At 35.8% G+C, this 18,930-nt stretch overlaps 1 protein-coding gene across 1 annotated transcript; it reads left to right on the forward strand.

The window, feature by feature from the left end:
- The first annotated feature begins 11,603 nt into the window (after positions 1-11,603).
- Positions 11,604-16,429, forward strand: LOC147075700 (uncharacterized). The gene is made up of 4 exons (XM_085942366.1): positions 11,604-12,957; positions 13,074-14,040; positions 14,129-14,229; positions 16,349-16,429. Exons 1-4 carry the CDS (start codon positions 12,205-12,207, stop codon positions 16,427-16,429), a joined length of 1,902 nt encoding a protein of 633 aa, XP_085798492.1. The 5' UTR covers positions 11,604-12,204.
- The last annotated feature ends 2,501 nt before the right edge of the window (positions 16,430-18,930 follow it).

An 18,930-nucleotide genomic window follows, 5' to 3' on the forward strand; every position in this document is an offset into this window, starting at 1 on the left:
CGTGACATTTTTGTAAAAGCTTTCACATGCTATTTTAGCTTGTCTCTTTAGTTCATGTGCTTAGGTACCGACTAATAATTAACTAATGGTTAACCGCGTGAAATTATCCAGTTTCCGGTTAGTTTAGAAACCCGCGGTTACCCGGTTTCGGTTATAACCGGTTTCGAAGCTCTAACGCAATCTTTCTTTTCACGCGGGTCAAATCAATAAAAGTCGACTTAACTTTCTTTTCCAAAAATAAAAAAAACACGACCGTTAACGGATTTCGTCTAGGAAAATATTTTTCTTTACAAAATTACTTTTATAACATTTCAAGAATAATTTGTGACCACTCAATTTTTTTACGTTTTAATTTCATTTAAAATTGTATTAAGTAATCAGGCTGCAGAAAATCATGACTGCCGTACAGGTGGAGAGACTTGTTGAAAAGGGAAACCAGGGAAAACAAAAAGGAAAGTGTGTTACTTTCGGGGTGTGGCTGTAAGATTCTCGAATGTGGATCAATATGAGATAAATTTAAGCACTTGTTGAAGAATATTATGTCATTTCCAATATTATTTACGTCTGAATCATAATATGCATTAAATCAGTGCTGCACAACCCGCGGTCCACAGGCTTCGGAAGAAATGACAAATAAGTGAATTGAATATGAAAAAGTTCTATGTTTGAAGTAAACAAATTATGCAGTAGCAAATGAATATAATGTGAATCGCCATTGACAGAAAACAATACAGGTAATACCTACCGAGTGATTGGAGTACCTATCTGATTTTTCAACACTAGCCCACTGCAACCCATAAATAATTAGAAAATGGATACCTACCTAACTTGGCTCTTCTGTCAAATATGTTGTGAACCATTGCATTAAAGTTGTGGCGTAAATGAAGCGCACATTCAATATTGGTAATATTTGAGGACATTCCAGAGGCTTTTTACTTTTTACGTTTAATGAGCTGACCACCATTAAAGTGTCCAACAGGTGTTAATTGGCCATTCGATATAATTATCATGTTATTTAAATGCGGTACTTAATTAAAAAGTAATTAAATGCTCCGCGGTCAACAATTTAAGACATAGGTAAACCAAAACTGCTCATTTTTTGGTACCCGTGTTTTTCTGGTAACTATGTACTGGACATGGCCTGTCCAGTTTCATGAAGATAGACAGTTTCGAATGCTGATACATGCGGTGTTACTCATCGTTATCCGCGGGTGACGGGTTCGTATATCCACCGCAAAATATTCGAGTCCGTTTGTAGCGGATATGACGACTGTAATTAATATTCCATCCACCTAGATAAATTAATTGTATTGTTTTCGTTCCTGGGGCATGCGCGCCTGAGAACCCTCCCATTGTATGCACACCTGCCTGCCACTGCTCACCAACGTCGAGCTGCACTTCTTGTCAGAAACTTTCTCGCAATAACAATATACTTATTTACTTTTTATCACCGAGAAAACTTTTTCTTCGCTATATCCATTTCCTCTTCTGGTGCATCATGCCACACGGAATTGTTACATCAGACGTATGCAGCAAGTAGGCACCAAAATTTACTTACAATAAATATTTTAATTACGTTTAGGGTGGCCAGACGTCCCGTAATGTCTAGTTTTTATATTTTGTTCCTCGGTCCCAATAAACAATTCTACATATTTATGTAAATATGTAAAATATATAATTAACGAGAATATTGGGTATTTTAAAATGTGTGGAAATGTACATAAATGTTGCATGTTTATACGACACAGACCGTAACACTGAATTGCGAATTACGATGGTAGTGCTAGTTACTGATTATCTTCGAATGCAATGCGGTAACCTGTTCGCAATAGAAAAAATATTTTCGGTTGCATATTTCGTTGAAATTATTACCATATTGTAGAAAATGATGATTGTTGCATATTTTAAATATGCAACAATAATCGGTTTCTACAAACGTTTTACCATATTGCATTCGAAGTATGAGCGATTACCAGCACCAGGCCTGGCTACTATACAGTGCAGTGTTCTTCAACCTTTTAACACCGGCGGCCCGGTGAACATATGAGAAATATTTCGCGGACCGGTATTAGCCAGAAATAATAACCATTATAGATAGAATTTTATTTATTAAATATTATGTTTTAAAATTACGACTTTTGGTTAGTGCGACATCTGCTTCTTTATAAGCAAATTTGATATAAGTACGTGGCTGCAGCATTGTTTCTGAGAGACGAACCGCTGCATTAACATCCATTCGATTTCTCTGTTTGGTTTTTATTACTGACATATGAAAAAATCGTTGCACATAGGAAGTTGAAAAAATTACCAATAATCTGATATTTATAACTCAGAGATGGATATTCTTTATCAAATGATATCCAAAATTGAGACAATGATTGCATTTTATGTCTGGACACCAGAGTGACATCAGAAATAACTCGATCAGCTTTTCTTTCGCACGAGTATCAAGCGCGCATGATTTAATAATCTTCCAAAAAGGGATTATGTTAGAGGTCCTCCTTTACGTAGGCCAGTGGTTTCCAAGCTTTATGTTACTACGCCTCCTTTTAAAAAAATCTAATCTTGGCGCTTTATAATTTTTGAGGCTTTCACGGTTGTTTTTTATCGTAGTAGATTTTTGGGTTTCCACCGTGTGTCCTTCTTCCTTCTTTACTCGACGTTTCGGGCTCGTTGCAGAGGCCATTATCAAGAGATGATATGTTTTATGATGAAAATGTAGTGTAGGTATGTGAATGTAAACGTTGATAATTCCGTTCTAGTGAATTGTATCCTTTCTCTAAGCAGTGCAGTTTCTGCTTTTCTGCAGACTCTATCTACTACGATAAAAAAACAACCGTGAAAGCCTCAAAAATTATATATTGAACCTTTATGGGAAGGAGGTTTACTTTTCAACACGTCGATTGGACACTCTTCGACAACGCAGGGAGCACCTTTTATGTACATTGGCCTTTCTAAAACGTTATCGAGTGGATCAAACAATACCATCATTTATTCACATCAAAACACATTTCTCATCAAAGAAAGCAAACAGGGTCTGCAGACAAGCGGAAGCTGCACTGCTTAGAGAAAGGATACAGTTCACTAGAACGGAATTAGCAACGTTCACATTCATATACATACACTACATTTTCATCATAAAACATATCATCTCTTGATAATGGCCTCTGCAACGAGCCCGAAACGTCGAGTAAAGAAGGAAGAAATACACACGGTGGAAACCCAAAAATCTACTACGATAATCTTGGCGCCCCCCCCCCTTTATTTCATTATATAATAGACAGTAGACACCTTTTGAAATAGTCAAAAATGTACCATTACAATAATAAAAAAATATTAAAATAAAAAAGGTTTTACTACTTATATTAAATTAATTTGTTTTTCATGCGATGAATAGTAGTCGATCCAAATTCATCATCGTTAATTGACAAATGGATTCTATCATGAACCCCACATCCTGAAGCGGGCCCCCAGGCCAGGATCTTTGGCGGGCCCACCTACCTATCGCTGAGGTTAAGGCAGCGCTCGAAATGGAAAAGTTTACGAACCGGAGCGCTCGACAATTTTCTGAAGATATTTACATAGCTATCAAATTTTATGTGTACTTTATAAAAATAAGTGTGTTAGATTTTTTGTAGTCTATCTAGCTCAAACGGTCAAATTATTCCATGAGACGGAGCGATAATTTTACCGAGTTCACGAACCGGAACGGCGCTCCGGTGCGCTCCAGTCTATTTCGAACCCTGGGTTAAGGGCAGTGTGATGCTCTAAAGTAGTGTTTCCTAAATTTTACAATGGAGTTATCATTTAAGTATATCAATTAATCATCATATTATAGGACTTTTTTATGTGGTTTATAACTAGCGGCCGTTTTATAAACTATGCATTTTCAAACTGCCAACCTGTGGCTATATCAATAATTGTGTTGAACTTTTCGCGCCTCCCTTTGCAACACTCCGCGCCTCCCAGTTTGGAAATCGCTGACATAGGCCTTAATTTTAAGTGAAATATTTATTAAAGTTTTCAGCTAATCCTTTTAAATGTTGGCTCATGGTGTTGGATATAACTTTCTGATTAATATCAGCAGCATTCAAAAATTCTTCCAGCATTCCATCTAATGCTAATTCCCCGAATCGTGTAGATAGCGATATCGGCAGCTGATAGCATGGTGAAAGCTTTCGCGGACCGGTAATAAATTCTTGCAGACCGGCGCAGGTCCGCGGACCACCGGTTGTAGAACACTGATACAGTGGACCTTGACAATATGGACGGAGAGTCTGTCGTTCTAACCTTCAATTAATTTCAATCAATAATCAATTAATTTGAACTAACCGTTCAAATCGCCAATTTCAACCAATTTCAACTCTTCAATCAATTTCCAAATTATTTCAAAATATATTTCCTGATCAGCGGAGGCTCCTCTAATACCATGCAAGTGCAACGCACTGCCTGCATTTTTGAAAACATCGCTCAACTTTTCATTGTTATTCATACGTGTATAGCAGTATTATTAACAATTCTCCGTTCATGAGCGCAAAGCGATTGCGTCCAAATAGATTTTCAGTTTGGACAGGATTACAATGAGGTCATTGTATACTGCTTAAACGGTGGCCGAATGTACCTGTAATGGCGTTTTGTGTAGAATTTTTTACACACTTTTAGATCGGCGCACGAAACGAAGGACTCTAGAAACAAAAACGCCAGTTTCTGTTTTATAACAATGTTGGGGAGTTAATTTTTAATATTTTTACAGTTAACATATTTAATGAATCGCCAACATTTTACGAAAATACAAACCTGCCGCGTTTATTTCTGAACCACTCAAATTCATTCAAAATTATAAAAAAACACATCAGCGGTTATTTATTTGGCTAACGCGCTAAAGCATTGTTCGCTCAGAGCGTAAGCCATAAACTGTGACATTTATATTTCTTTATTGATATTAAATCATTCTTGCTGTTCAAATCTTTTTTGAGAAATAGTATAAATAAACAAAGACATATTTAATTTACCTTCTAAGTCGGTAAGAGAACACGGTAGCCTAGAGGTAATCATGAAAAGACGCTTTACGACCTTACGTGGCTAGGACAAGTGCTCCGGATGCCGCCAAAAAGTGTGACACGTCGTACCCTTATGGCACAGCCTCAAGGGTTCCGTCGCCATGGCCGGCCCTCACTCACTCTGCAGCGGTGCCACAAAAGCGACCTACGTGATGCAGGTCTGACATGGCGGGAGGCGCAAGAGTTGGCGATGGACCAAGGGAAGTGGCGCGAACTTGTGCTTGCCCTATGCTCCAATGCTGGGTAGTGACAGGGTGAAAGAAGAAGATCTTCTCTTTATAGAAGGTAAACCATTGCGCACTACCAGAAAATGCTATTCTGAAGACCACCGGCCGCCACTGTTCCTGATATCAGAAATTGAAAAAAAATCAATCAAGACTAAAAACCTCAGCCATAATAAAATTGTTACTCAATCCATTTGTAAAATAAAATATTAATTAATGATTTGAAAGAAAGTAGATAGGTATGCTAGTATTTAGTAAAAGTTATTGGCTATAAACCAGTGGCGAAGGGTGGAAGTAGGCTGTTAAAATCCAACATAAATAGTGCACACTAAACTTTGTCAGTCAAACGTATTTGTGTTCATTGAACTAAGACTACAATTTGTAGATAGTGTTTGTTAGTTTTTTAAAAATCAATTAAACCCTGCCTAATCCAAGCAAAGTCAAAAAATATTCGTTTATCTATAAAATATCCAAAATTATGCCATTAAACCATATATCATTTTGGATATTTTATAGATAGAAGAATATGTTTTATCAATTATGGTTTGGTTAAGCAAGGCTTAATGGCTTTTAAAAATCTAACCAACACCATCCGTAATTTATGTTAATTCCATGGCCCCCACATCCTAAAACGGGCCCCCAGGCTAGGAACTTTGGCGGGGCCCCCTACCTATCGCTAATGATAAAGGCAGTGTGACGCTCCACAGTAGCGTTTTCCAAATGGTGTACGCGGTAAAATTATGTGTATATTTTTAGTGTTTTTTTTTAATACTTACATCCATTTGAAATATGGAATTGTCGAATATCGATACACAAATAAAAATTGTATCGTACAAACACATAATTTTATATAACATTATTGAAGGAAAATAGCGCTTTTTTACTATTAGAGAGAATTTGTGATGTGTATTTATATCACTTATCTGGTCGACTCGCCACGCCGGACCGCCATTCTAGAACCCTGCCAGCCCCCCTTTGTGGGGGGCCATGCTTAATTCAATGAAAACAATAAAGTATGACTGAAAAAGTGTGCATTATTTTTGTCAGATCGCCCATAGGCCATAGCATACAAAAACTATTATGGTTTGGTTAGGCAGGGTTTATTGATTTTAACCTAACTTAACCAGCGCAATAAATAAGTACATATGACTGACCAAGTTTAGTTTGCATTATTTATGTCGAATCTTAACAGCCTCTCCACCTCTCACCACTGCTTTCAACAGCAATGCTAGTTATCACGTTTAAAAAATGGTTCCCACTGAAAATATCCCATATTCACATTACACTCCCCAAATATATACATTATATTATCTACATGATACCCAGCGATGTCCGTGGGCATGACCCCCACATCCTGAAGCGGGCCTCCAGGCCAGGATCCTTGTAGGGGCCTTGGCCGTGGGTGTAGGCAGTAGGGATTGCAATACCGAATGAATATATCAATACCGGTATTTCTTATTGAATACCGGTATTCATCAAAACATATTGTAGAAAAAAAAATAAGTATTTATCAATAAATATAACTATTAAAATCTATTTACAACACTAATTATAGCAACCTAAGGTAGAGGTGAATTTAATATAAGGCGGTCAATAACACCAACCGCGCGGCTTGAGCGTTGGACTTTCACGCCGTGGGTCTCAGGTTCGAATCCTGGGTTATCAATTTGTGTGTGAGTCAGGGTATGGACCTAATAGGTTGAGCAAGTGGCTGATATCCATTTCTCGTAAAAAACAAAATCTGTTAATACAAACCTCTACTCTGTGGAGGCCCATATTATTATGATCCTATTAGGATCGGAAATGGTCGGGAAAAAAAAAATTATCCGTTAGAATTTGCTTTATATGGCTACCCATTGGCCGATATAAATAGTCAGTTTTATCAGTTATTTTTATTAAATTTTATTGTATATAATCTTTTAGTTAAAACTATTATTTTTGAGCACAAAAACTACACAAAACCGTCTTACTGAGTCTACCTACATTTATTTTATTATGTTGACTTTTATAAAATAAATGTGTACTTATAGATCATAATTTATTTATTTATAGATACTAATTTTTATAAATACTCTAAACTAAAGTTTAGTTTAAGACTAAAGTCCGGGTACAGGAAAATCTCTCTCTAATTCAATGTTTGTTGGATGTACTACCAACGTTGGATCAATAGTAATTATTGAATAATTGGAAATATTTGTCAAGAATGTTTTCTTTTTCAAAATATGTTAATTCATATATTTGAGGGATTTTGTTTTAGTATTATATTACTTTTTAAGTCAATATATTTGCATAGCAGCATAAAACTTATACTTACACTAAATTTAATATACAATAAAGTAGAGATAGTAGTAATGATAAAATAACATTAAATTCATTTTCGAAAAACATAAACGTGTATGCTTTCTTAATACAGGTATTTTGTATTTTTGAAACCGGTATTTCGGTATCGATAAATAATTGAATAGCGGTTTTGAAATAACGGTATTTCAATCCCTAGTAGGCAGGTCATGCATGTTGCATAAGCGCAGCACATTATAAAGGACGGTGAATGAAGGAACGAATAGAAATATTTTGAGAACAGTGGCAGTTTTCGGTAGTAGGCAGCTGTCACTTCGACATCTTAGTTTAAAAAATAATCGAAGCATAAAAAATCCGAACATAACTATTAGTGTATTGTAACACATACCTATTGAAATGGCAGTTTATAGCCGACAAAAATTTCTCAACAGTACCTACCTCCAAATCTATCAGCGCCACAAACCTCCATGTACCTAAAACCACCAATGTTTTAGAGTAGGTTTCATGGAAATACTCTAAATTCTCAGTGGATGGCGTGTATAAGAATTTAAAGATTTTTTGGGTATTTGTCAGTTTTAAGATAGATATAAATATAGGTACTGTTACATTCCTAAATGGTCTCCATTTGGGGATGTCTCTGTGAATCTGGAGAGGCCCAAATCGATACCAAATCGACAAATAGTAAGGGTTGATTGCGAAAATAATTAAATAATGTTGAATATTTGACCGGCAACATTGTCTGAATGCCGTTACAAAAAATGCGAACAGCAACGCCGCATTTGTACCGCTCGTAAGCGGCCGTTTGTTTTAGCGCGAGAGAAACATTTTTGACAGCAACGCAGTAAGCAGTGTTAACCTCGCTATCCGCCAAAATTAAATTGAAAAGAATTTGTATAAAAATGTAAACATTTAGAATATATTAACGTAAATATACCTTGCCGTTTTCACCACAATTCCGGTGTGTCATTTGTCCATCTCCACGTCCTGAATCCAGACGAAAATCTCTACAACGAAGCAAAGTGACAGCGTGTTTTCACTTTCGAAAATGGAGGGAAATGACAGTACCTATACAAAAATAAATAGGTAAAAACAAATTATCTGAAACAAAAATTGAAAGAGGGCAGCATTCAAACTCAGCTGAAGGGCAGCACTTTGCTTAGTGACTTCATTGGTGACAAACCTTTTATGCTTGATAGATTGATTTTCCCCAAAAAAATCTGTAGAATTATTGTAGTCGAGATCATTTTTTTTCCATTTCTTTCCAAATATTTATTCTCATTTAAGCAGTTTTCTCTCAAAAATATATATTTAGTCCAGAATACTTACAGGTCAAATGCTTTTTTGAAGTTATACATCTTTTGGCGCGTTTGGGAAATCACATAATTTATTTTTTTACACGAAAAGAAACACACTCGATTGGATTCGAACCACCGAACATCGGTTATTAGCTGAACGCACTCCCTTCACGCCACAGTATGATACTGCAATCGTGACGATTATACAGTATATTATAGTTTAGAATTGTTCCGTTGCCTAGGCAGTGAATTTATTATTGTCAGCCATTTGCAATTCCTTACGTAAACAATAAACGTCAAGAGTGACAGTTGGTACTTTACATTACAAAAAAAGCCCTGCTGTGGCAGTTATTTTTGTAATATATTTTTATGCCACACACCAGCCACCTAGCCAACAACAAAATGTCAAATCAATCAATCATCCTTCTCAGTTTTTGATGACAGTGTTGAAGATAAGTATCAAGTGCCGAATTTAGTTGATTCTGAATCTAAATGGAAGTATTTATTGATCACAATAGTTATTTTTTTCAATAATTGATTATTAGTCTAATAAATCGATTTTATTTAAATGTTGTTTAGGCATGCTTGGCTCTCAAAGGTTGCAGTACCTGTGACTAACTAAATTATTTATTTATTTGTGGAATCTTCACTGCTTCTGTGAATATTGTAGCCATTATGAGTTCTCCCCATGAACATCATGAACAATGTTAAAAGGTCACAAAAAACCCTGGAGAAAGAAATAAATAAACTAATATGTACATATGAAAACATGGATAAAAGATATTTGAAAAAGAGTTTCTCAAAAAGGAAACATAATAAGAGCAAAGATATGACGTATTTATCTCGCTAAGATAAAACAAGAGTCTTCTGCATTTCGGATTGAGCTGGAGATGAGATTGTCTGAAAAATGCACGCGCCTGCATAATATTGATGATTATTATCATTTTTTATATTATGATCAGGGATTATTGGATTTCTACTTTTGAGTAAGCCAAACCCAAACATGCCTATAATTTTCATTGTCAATTATCTTATCATAATACCTGACTTAATTTTTTTAATATAATTGTATTAGTAAAGTTTAATAATATATTATTATCTGCTAAATGAATAAAAAAAATAAGAAACATCTTAAACACAATATTTGATTTATTTACCCATAAACTTTAGAGTCCCATCATCTCATTTCAACATATTTGTTGTTGAGGCTGGTTTGGCTCTTTACCACTCAATTATAAACCGCAAACACAAAAATATATCTTTTCTATTAACCTTTTCGTCGCGCCAATGCGCGAGTGGAGAACTACAAGGTTCTAAGTGTTTGTCCTTGGAGAAACAAAAGTAACAATGAGGTAGCTTAGAACAGTGTTGCCAAGTCAAAATTTTTAATTTCAGTAAAATGTGTAAAAAAAATTCAGTAGATTCGACAAAATATCAGTAGATTTCTGTTTTAGGAAAAAAATTTTGCCGCGGGCCGCAGGTTCCCAATTTTTCATAGTCGGCTTGTTTTTTTTAGAAAAAATATTTCGTCGCGGGCCGCAGGTTCCCAGATTTTCATAGTCGGCTTGTTTTTTTTAGGAAAAATATTTCGCCGCGGGCCGCAGGTTCCCTATTTTTCATGGTCGGCTCGTTTTTTTAGGAGAAAAAATTTCGCCGCGGGCCGCAGATTCCCAAGTTTTCAAAAATGGCTAGTTTTTTCCCGGCTGGTGGGAATTTTGTGAAATGAAGAAATATCAGTAGATTTCAGAAAATATCAGTAGATTCAGTATATTGCCAAAAATATCAGTAGATCTACTGAAATTTCAGTAGACATGGCAATGCTGGCTTAGAATACTACTTCTTTGTTGGGTTTGTTTTTTCAAGGACGAACACTTAGAACCTTGTAGTATTAGGCTCACAAATGGTCGCCCCAATGTATATCATTTGTCGGCGGCGTGATTTTTACAAATCATAAATCTTATCATAACTCGTTAAAAACTGTCATTAAAAATCCGAGAAGCGGTTAAACCGATAAATATACATTCCTAATAATTTTACGACATCTAAAAATAAACAAATACAACTTAAATGAGGCGATAGAGCTTGAACAAACACGTCCCATAGTAAAAAAAACCATGCATAGGTACTGTCGTACTTCAAGTGGCATGGACACTTGCGCCGATGACAAGTTTATTAGGGCTATTTTACAGAGCACATAAAAAATATTACGAAATCACTTTATTTATTATTGAGGGGTTATTTCAAAACACTTGACATAAAATTTTATCGGACAAGAATTTAAAATTTAATAGTTTCATGGTAATCGTAAAAACAGGGCTGAGGGCACAAAGCTACATCACATTCTCGACACATAATATTTGTCATTTTTCTTTTTGTATTTTTAATGGTAGATTGGGAACATACCCGACACCGCCTAAATGCTTTGACTTTTTTCTCAGTTGCGGGAACTTGACGTCGCAAATGTTTTAAAAGTTCTGTTTTTAACATTCTTTTTGGATTATTACTGGAAGGTATATTTAATGATGTTGAAGGTTTTGAGGCACTACCATATTTTTCTATTAATTGACGAATTACTTTAATCTGAAAATCGGCCAAAGAAGTTTTTTTACCGGTTATGACTGTGTAAATAATACTTGCATTTAATAAAAATAAATCAATGATGTGGAAACCAACTTTTTTGTACCACTTAAGAGTCCGCTGAACAGCGGCAAGGTCATTTATACTTCAGTCGGAGCGTAACTCCAGCGTTGAAACCACGTCAGTTTAATTCAGTCTAACCTCAAAAACCTCTAGCCACCGGGGATTTATTTTAAGACGCGGAATAATTATTAATTATAATTCTCGATCGAATCAATAATTATTATTATTACCTTCAAACACAAAATATACGCGGCGATGTAACGCTGTCGCCGGCCGAAGGAATACAGGGCAGGGCTGACAAAATAATATCAACCTAATGGTTACGTTTTAAAGTTAATAATAGCTTACTGTATAGATCGAATAATAACATATTTCCAAGCGTCAAACGGCATACAACATTCATCTAAAATAATTATGAGAAGACTAGCTGCTAATTATGTTGTTATTTTTGTATTGTTCTTATTTTTTTGCTTATCAAAATATTTCACATATTATCTGATGATGTGTATTTTGAGTATATCGTAATATGTATCTTGTGTCATTAAAATTGCTAGTTAATATAACATGAAAATCTCTAAATCAAAATTAATTTCGTTATAGTTTTTAATTAAACCTGTGCAATTACATATTAGATTTAAACACTGTTGGACTGTGTGACTTTTATAATATCAGATAGCCTTACGCGAGATGGGCAAGATAAAAAATAAAACTGTAGGATTTCGGCAGAAGATTAAACAGAACTCAGAACCCTTCGCCGCTTGGCGGGCAGCAAGTACGTGTACAGCAGCGGCTGCATCGGGAAATCATTCAGCCGATCATGAAAATCAAATGGACAACCAAAGTAATATCAACTTAGATGGTAATTCTTGCTATGAAGTTAGCAACGGCAACAATTTAATAGAAAAACATATAAAACTGGACGGGCGGAGAATTGTGGACATCGATTTTTTCTTATCACAAATAAGAAACTTAGATGATCACAGCAAATTCGGGTGTAAATTTTCGGATATGAAGCAGCTTTCCGAAAAGAGAGAAGGATTGAGATCGTGCATTGTACTTAAATGTAAAATGTGCAATCTAACTTCTACGTTATGGACTGATCACGATCAAAAAATACACGGAAAGATTGATATAAATTTAGCAGCTGTGTCTGGTATTCTGACCACCGGTGGTGGATATTCTCAATTAGAAGAATTGTGTGCCAGCCAGAATATACCCTGTATGTCGAGCGCAACATACATAAAGCACGAAGTACATCTAGGTGAGGTACTTCTGAAATCGGCACTTGAAGAGATGAACGTGGCAGCCATGGAAGAAGCTCGATTAGCAAGAGAACTCGGTGAAGTTGATTTTGACGGTGTTCCTCTCATTACTGTCGCTGCTGATGGAAGTTGGGCAAAAAGATCATATCGCACAAAATACGATTCATTATCTGGAATAGTAAGTATAATTACTATGTATACCTATACTGTTTATATTCATTAAAAGACGCAAACATAGTGATAATGATATTACATTATTAAGCCAATAATCATTGTTGTAAATTTTAATTTTAGGCAGCAATTATCGGTTACCGAACTAGGAAAGTTTTATTCATAGGCGTTAAAAATAAGTTTTGTACAATATGCGAGAGAGCCAAAAATAATAATACCCCGCCAAAAATTCATACATGCTTCAAAAACTGGAGAAGAGAAGATTCGTCGTCAAGCATGGAAGCTGCTGTTATTTTAGAAGGTTTTCAAAGAAGTGAAGAGTTGTATGGTCTTCGATATAATAAACTAGTCGCTGATGGAGATAGTAGCGTGTACGCAAAAATTGTTAATACAAGACCCTACAAAAATACTCCGGTTGAAAAAATTGAATGCCGAAATCATTTATTCAGAAATTTTTGCAACAAACTACGAGATATCGCAAAAGACCCAAGAAACGGACCCGCCCATCTTAGGAAACAAATATCTTCGAATGTATTAAGAATGAGAGTAGGAATCGTTAAGGCTATCAAGCATCGCCAAGAAAATAATATTGATATGAATACAAAAATAAACAATTTGAGTTCGGATATATTGAATACTGTAAATCACATCTTCGGTGACCATACGCGTTGTGCCGAGTATTTTTGTAATGGTTCGAAATCCGAATCTATTATCGAAGAATTGCGGCGGACTGGTCTATATGATAAAGTATCATGCATAACAGGGATGTTGGCGAGACATAGCCGAAGCCTCATTCAAAACTTGCACAGTAATTCTGCGGAGAATTTTAACGCTATTGTGGCAAAACTTATAGGCGGGAAAAGGGTGAACTATTGCCAGAAAGGATCTTACCAAGCACGAACAATGGGAGCAGTAATATCTTACAATACAGCTGCAATACATTCAAAAATCCACAAAAAAATGTTCTTGAAAAGTCCCGGGATATTTACAAAAATGCTTGAAGCAAAAAAGAAAAGCAAAAATATTAGAGCACGTATTGTAAATAGATCATGCAAAAAAAAAATACTGCAACAACACCACACGGCAGATGGTGATTACGGAGCAAACGCCAATAAACCTGACCTGTCTGCTGACGACTACGATAGAGTCTCATTTATTTTTATTGAATCTATCATTAGAAAATCCAGAAGACATAGAAAAGGAAACCATACCTCAACAGATGTGTGAAAAGTGGAAGGAAGAACGGAGGAAGAGACTGACAGCTTCCAACTTTGGAAAGGTATGCCGAATGCGAGCAACTACGAAGTCAGCAAATTTAGTCAGAGCTATTCTGTACTCCGATATAAGAACAGTTGCTATAGAATATGGAAATGAAAATGAAAAAAAAGCACTGTCAATACTCGAAGAACAAAGCTCGATACGAATAACCCCGTGTGGTTTTTTTATTGATAAACAACATGCATTTCTTGGAGCATCACCTGATGGCTTAATAGGATCTGATGGGATTGTTGAAATAAAATGTCCATATGCATACTATACTCCGGAAGAAGCCATAGCTTTAAGGAAAGTCAAGTTTTTTAACAAAGACGGAAGCGTCAACAAAAACCACCCTTACTACTACCAGGCAAGTATCTCACGCAACCATGTATAATATTGAATTGTGAATTTATGTATTCACCAAAACTAACCCAGAGTAGAAAATTGTCAATTTCTACAATCCGGAACGCAATATAAACTTATTTACCAGGATAGCTGCTAACTATCAATTTAACCATTTTGACAAATTCCTTGATAACTTGGGTGGATATCGTAGCAAAAATACTATTGACATATCTACGGGTATATATTATAACCAAATTTAAATTGAACATGGGTTGATACTCAATTAATATTATAGTATCTTTATGATTTCGACAAAATAATACGACGGTCTATAATCCAAATCAATTACTTGAACACATTACATTTGCATGCATTTATAATGAAAAGGTCAGAGAACGTTTACTTTGTAAGATAACATCAAAATTTGTATATATCTAGATGAGGAATGACATTCATGAGTGAGTACGACGGAAAGCTTGGAAAATGTGTTTTTTTGTATTTGAAAATTTTATAATTGTGTATTATTTTATTACAGATTCAAGGTCAACTTCATATTACTAATAGAAAATACTGTTTGTTTACTATGTACACCGAGAAATTTCCATTTATAAAATCGGAAACGATTTTTACGGATGATGAGTTTTGGAATATGATGCAACCAAAACTGGAAAAATTCTATTATGGGTCTTTACTTCCTGAATTAGTTGACCCCAGAAAAAACAGGTCCATGCCACTACGTGAACCACAGTGGATATTAGATGCACAAAACTTAAATAAGCGTAAAAAAACTCCAGCCCAGCCAAAACGTCAAGATAACTTTTTGAATGGTCAACGTGCAGTGTGAGCATGTGAATATATTCTCATATGAAGTTTTATATTCACATCAGTGTCATTAGCAGCTGAATGCGATTAGTGCAGTTAAAAGTGAAAACGAAGAAACAAATCGAATAAGTTTAGTGATAATTTAAAGTAGATAAATTTAATACAATAGATTATATTTAAGGAAAATTCACGTGAAATCGAAAAATTACGATAAATAACAAATAGTATACAGCTCATTGGATGGTGAAGAATGGTAAGCAACAGTCTATATTACATTTTTCCGCCAAATTGCACACAATTAAAAACAACATAATAATAAATAAATTGCGACAGCCCTGGGCGTATGTATAAATAAAGATGTGATTGTCGGTGTTCTTTGCGATGACCGCCTAGCTTTGAATAAAAAAAATCCTTTGTGGTGACTGCACGTTATAATCATATTTGATATAAATTATTTCTTGCATTGGTTTTAATTGTTGTTCTTACCTACCTATTTTTCACTAGGATAAAAGTAATTTGTTTGTAAAAATGTCAGACTAAATTTAAACCAATCGGGTAAGTAATAAAAAGTCACTTTCTTTTTATAATAAACATACATCACTATCAAATCAAATTCAAATCAAATCAAATTTATTTATTTTACATATAATGAACATAACAAATTACGAATTCAAAACGTTCACGACATGACATAAAATAAGTGTTAATACATAATTTTTAGCTAACCGGCAACCGTGGAGTTTCCACTCTCGACACCCATTCTTTTATGAATGAGTGAAGTGGCCAGTTATCCGCCCTCAAAACAGTGTCCGTGACATCAGAAGGGATACCTACCTTGAAGGATGCGTAGTCCCCCCTTGATTTAATTTTCACGACTGTGAAATCAGCGGTACATAACTTATTTAAATAGGTTAAAACATCAGCCGTTGTTGTATCTCTGTGAAGCGGGCAGATGTGATACTGGTTCACAACAGTTTTCGCTCGTCCAGCGAGGTTTCCCCGAACCGCGACACGTCGCTTCCGTGCAACGGTGGCCCATCCATCAACAATCCTAGGCGTAGGTAAATCTTCAGCTGGTTTCGGTTGTGAGGCCTCGTGTGACGATGAGGAGTCCTCTTCTGGGGCGACTGCTGGGATAACCCCGAGTGCAGGATAATTTTCTATTTTTGTTTTAATTTTCGATTGCGACCGTGTCGTCCTCGCATAAGTTGGTGGCGGTGTCGATCTCGGTGCCGGCACAGGAGGCGAGAGCGAGAAGCAAACAGTGTCGTTCGCTCGCTCGTTCGCTAGTGCACGCGCTGCCGGTGTAGGCGATGTCGCTGGCAACGGTACGTCTACTACAATTGCACTGGGCTTAATTGCACTTTTAAATGACACTGATTTATTTTTATAAATTTGGTGATCAGTTAGAATTTTTTCAATTGATTCTACCTTTTTTAACAAACTGGCAATCATTTCAGACTGCTGTCTTATAACACACAACAAATCCACATTTTCCACGGTATTACCGATGTTTTTAGACATTGTAATGCAGTTTTATAAGTAAATTATTGAATTTAAACTTAGAGCGCAGACTTGCACGTCTTGTCTGAATAGCGGCATTTTACATTTTTTAAAATATGCATTAGAATTAAACAATATGTACCTATTTTTTATTATGTAAGAGGTCATACACATTAAAAATAAATACTATTCATTAATAATGTTTTTTCGATAGCACATGAAATAAAAATGTTGGTAGATATGTATTTCAACATCCTTCATATGTTTAGTTCTCGGACAATTTCAGGTTAAAAAGTTATTAATATATTATTAAGTTTATATCGTGGCTACCACATAATTGAAATTGACATATTGGTTGCAATACTTTTCCACCAAACTGCTGATAACAAATTGAATTTAGTAACATTTACGTATATTAGAAGATATTATTTTTTTGGTCACCCCATTCTTTCTCGACTTCGAACGTGTTTATGATTTAAATTTAATTTAGAGACCATTTACTTTTGACACAAGCATTGTCGGTAACCTTTGTATATTATTAGTAGACCAATAATTCCGGACCACATATAAAATAATCATATTTTCAATTCTCAAGGGCAATTCTGTAGAGCGTCCCCTTAATTGTTTTTCGCATGCACGACAGACTACTCAACATCATGTCAACTTTATCGACAGAGCCCATGTTTTTGTTGTAATCGACAACACACTTCGGTTTTATAATGGGTAGTCCCGTGGCTCTATTGGTTTTATGTGTGGGCACCATTGAGTCGTCGTGCATGGTAGTTATCATATGTACCTCCCTTTTGTCATGCCATTTCAACACAAGCAAAGGGTGTCGGTTTAAAGATTTTATTTCACCCTTTTTTAATTTTTGAATTTTCGGCATTTGCTTCCATGTACCTCCCTTTTGTCATGCCATTTCAACACAAGCAAAGGGTGTCGGTTTAAAGATTTTATTTCACCCTTTTTTAATTTTTGAATTTTCGGCATTTGCTTCCGATTGCTGCGAACTGTCCCGCAGGCATTTGTTTTTTGTTTAAACAAATGTTCAAATAATTCTGGGCTGCTGTACCAATTGTCGCAAAAAAGTTTATGGCCTTTACCAAAATAGTCCCTCATCAATGTGGTCACAACAGCCCCAGCACACCCAACTTTTCACTATCGGTAATTTCCGTTCCGTCGCCACAATAAATTATAAAATCTAAAATATATCCAGTTTCAACATCACAAATCACAAATAACTTAATCCCAAACCTATGTCTTTTTGAAGGTATAAACTGCTTAAATATAAGTCGTCCTTTAAATACTATAATACTTTCATCTATACAGAGGTTTTCATTCGGCAACATCGAGTCTTGTGAACAAATTTCTGCAGTGGTCGAGAAGTGTTCTAATTTTGTAAAGTCTATCGCCGGCAAGGGTTTCACTGTCAGAGTAGTGAAGCATTTGCAAAATTAGCTCATAACGATCTCTGACCATCGTTTGGCTAATAATTTTTGCATTTAACAAAGGGTCGGTACTCCAGTGTTCCTCTATTGTAAGACGGCGGTTTCTCGTCATCAATAGGGTAACAGCGTAAAATATGTACAATTCGCTTATGGAAGTATCATACCAGTTATGAATTCGCGCGTTAGGTGTGTGGACTTGTGTGTTGGTCAGATGATCGTGATAGCCGTTGGTAAAGTTCACTATTTTACCCATTATGTCTTCATTTAAAAAGTGTGTGAAAAACTCCATTTCACTTGAATTCTCATTCAAGCCTACACTTGGATTAACACCAGTGTTAAAACTGTCAAAGTCATACACAATTGGCACAAATGGTCCTGCGGTCCACGGTTGACGTAGAGCCTCTGGTGCTTCATGTCCAGAGGTGGAAATGGAAGCCTCTGGTGCTTCATGTCCAGAGGTGGAAATGGAAGCCTCTGGTGCTTCATGTCCAGAGGTGGAAGTGGAAGCCTCTGGTGCTTCATGTCCAGAGGTGGAAGTGGAAGCCTCTCCCACATTATGGTCAACATCAGAAGGGTCGTCAATATTGTGTGGTTCTGCCAGCCCT

This window comes from Rhyacophila brunnea, unplaced genomic scaffold (assembly GCF_057557595.1).
Source record: "Rhyacophila brunnea isolate RB1 unplaced genomic scaffold, BYU_Rbru_1.0 scaffold_14, whole genome shotgun sequence".
NCBI classification, from domain to species: Eukaryota; Metazoa; Arthropoda; class Insecta; order Trichoptera; family Rhyacophilidae; genus Rhyacophila; species Rhyacophila brunnea.

Bases quoted from the DNA above. Each gene is read 5' to 3' on its own strand.
- LOC147075700 (XM_085942366.1), top strand. From the start codon at position 12,205: ATGGGCAAGATAAAAAATAAAACTGTAGGATTTCGGCAGAAGATTAAA. The intron at 14,041-14,128 runs GTGATTACGGAG...ATCTATCATTAG, and splicing joins ACAACACCACACGGCAGATG to AAAATCCAGAAGACATAGAA. The intron at 14,230-16,348 runs GTATGCCGAATG...GGTTCACAACAG, and splicing joins CAGCTTCCAACTTTGGAAAG to TTTTCGCTCGTCCAGCGAGG.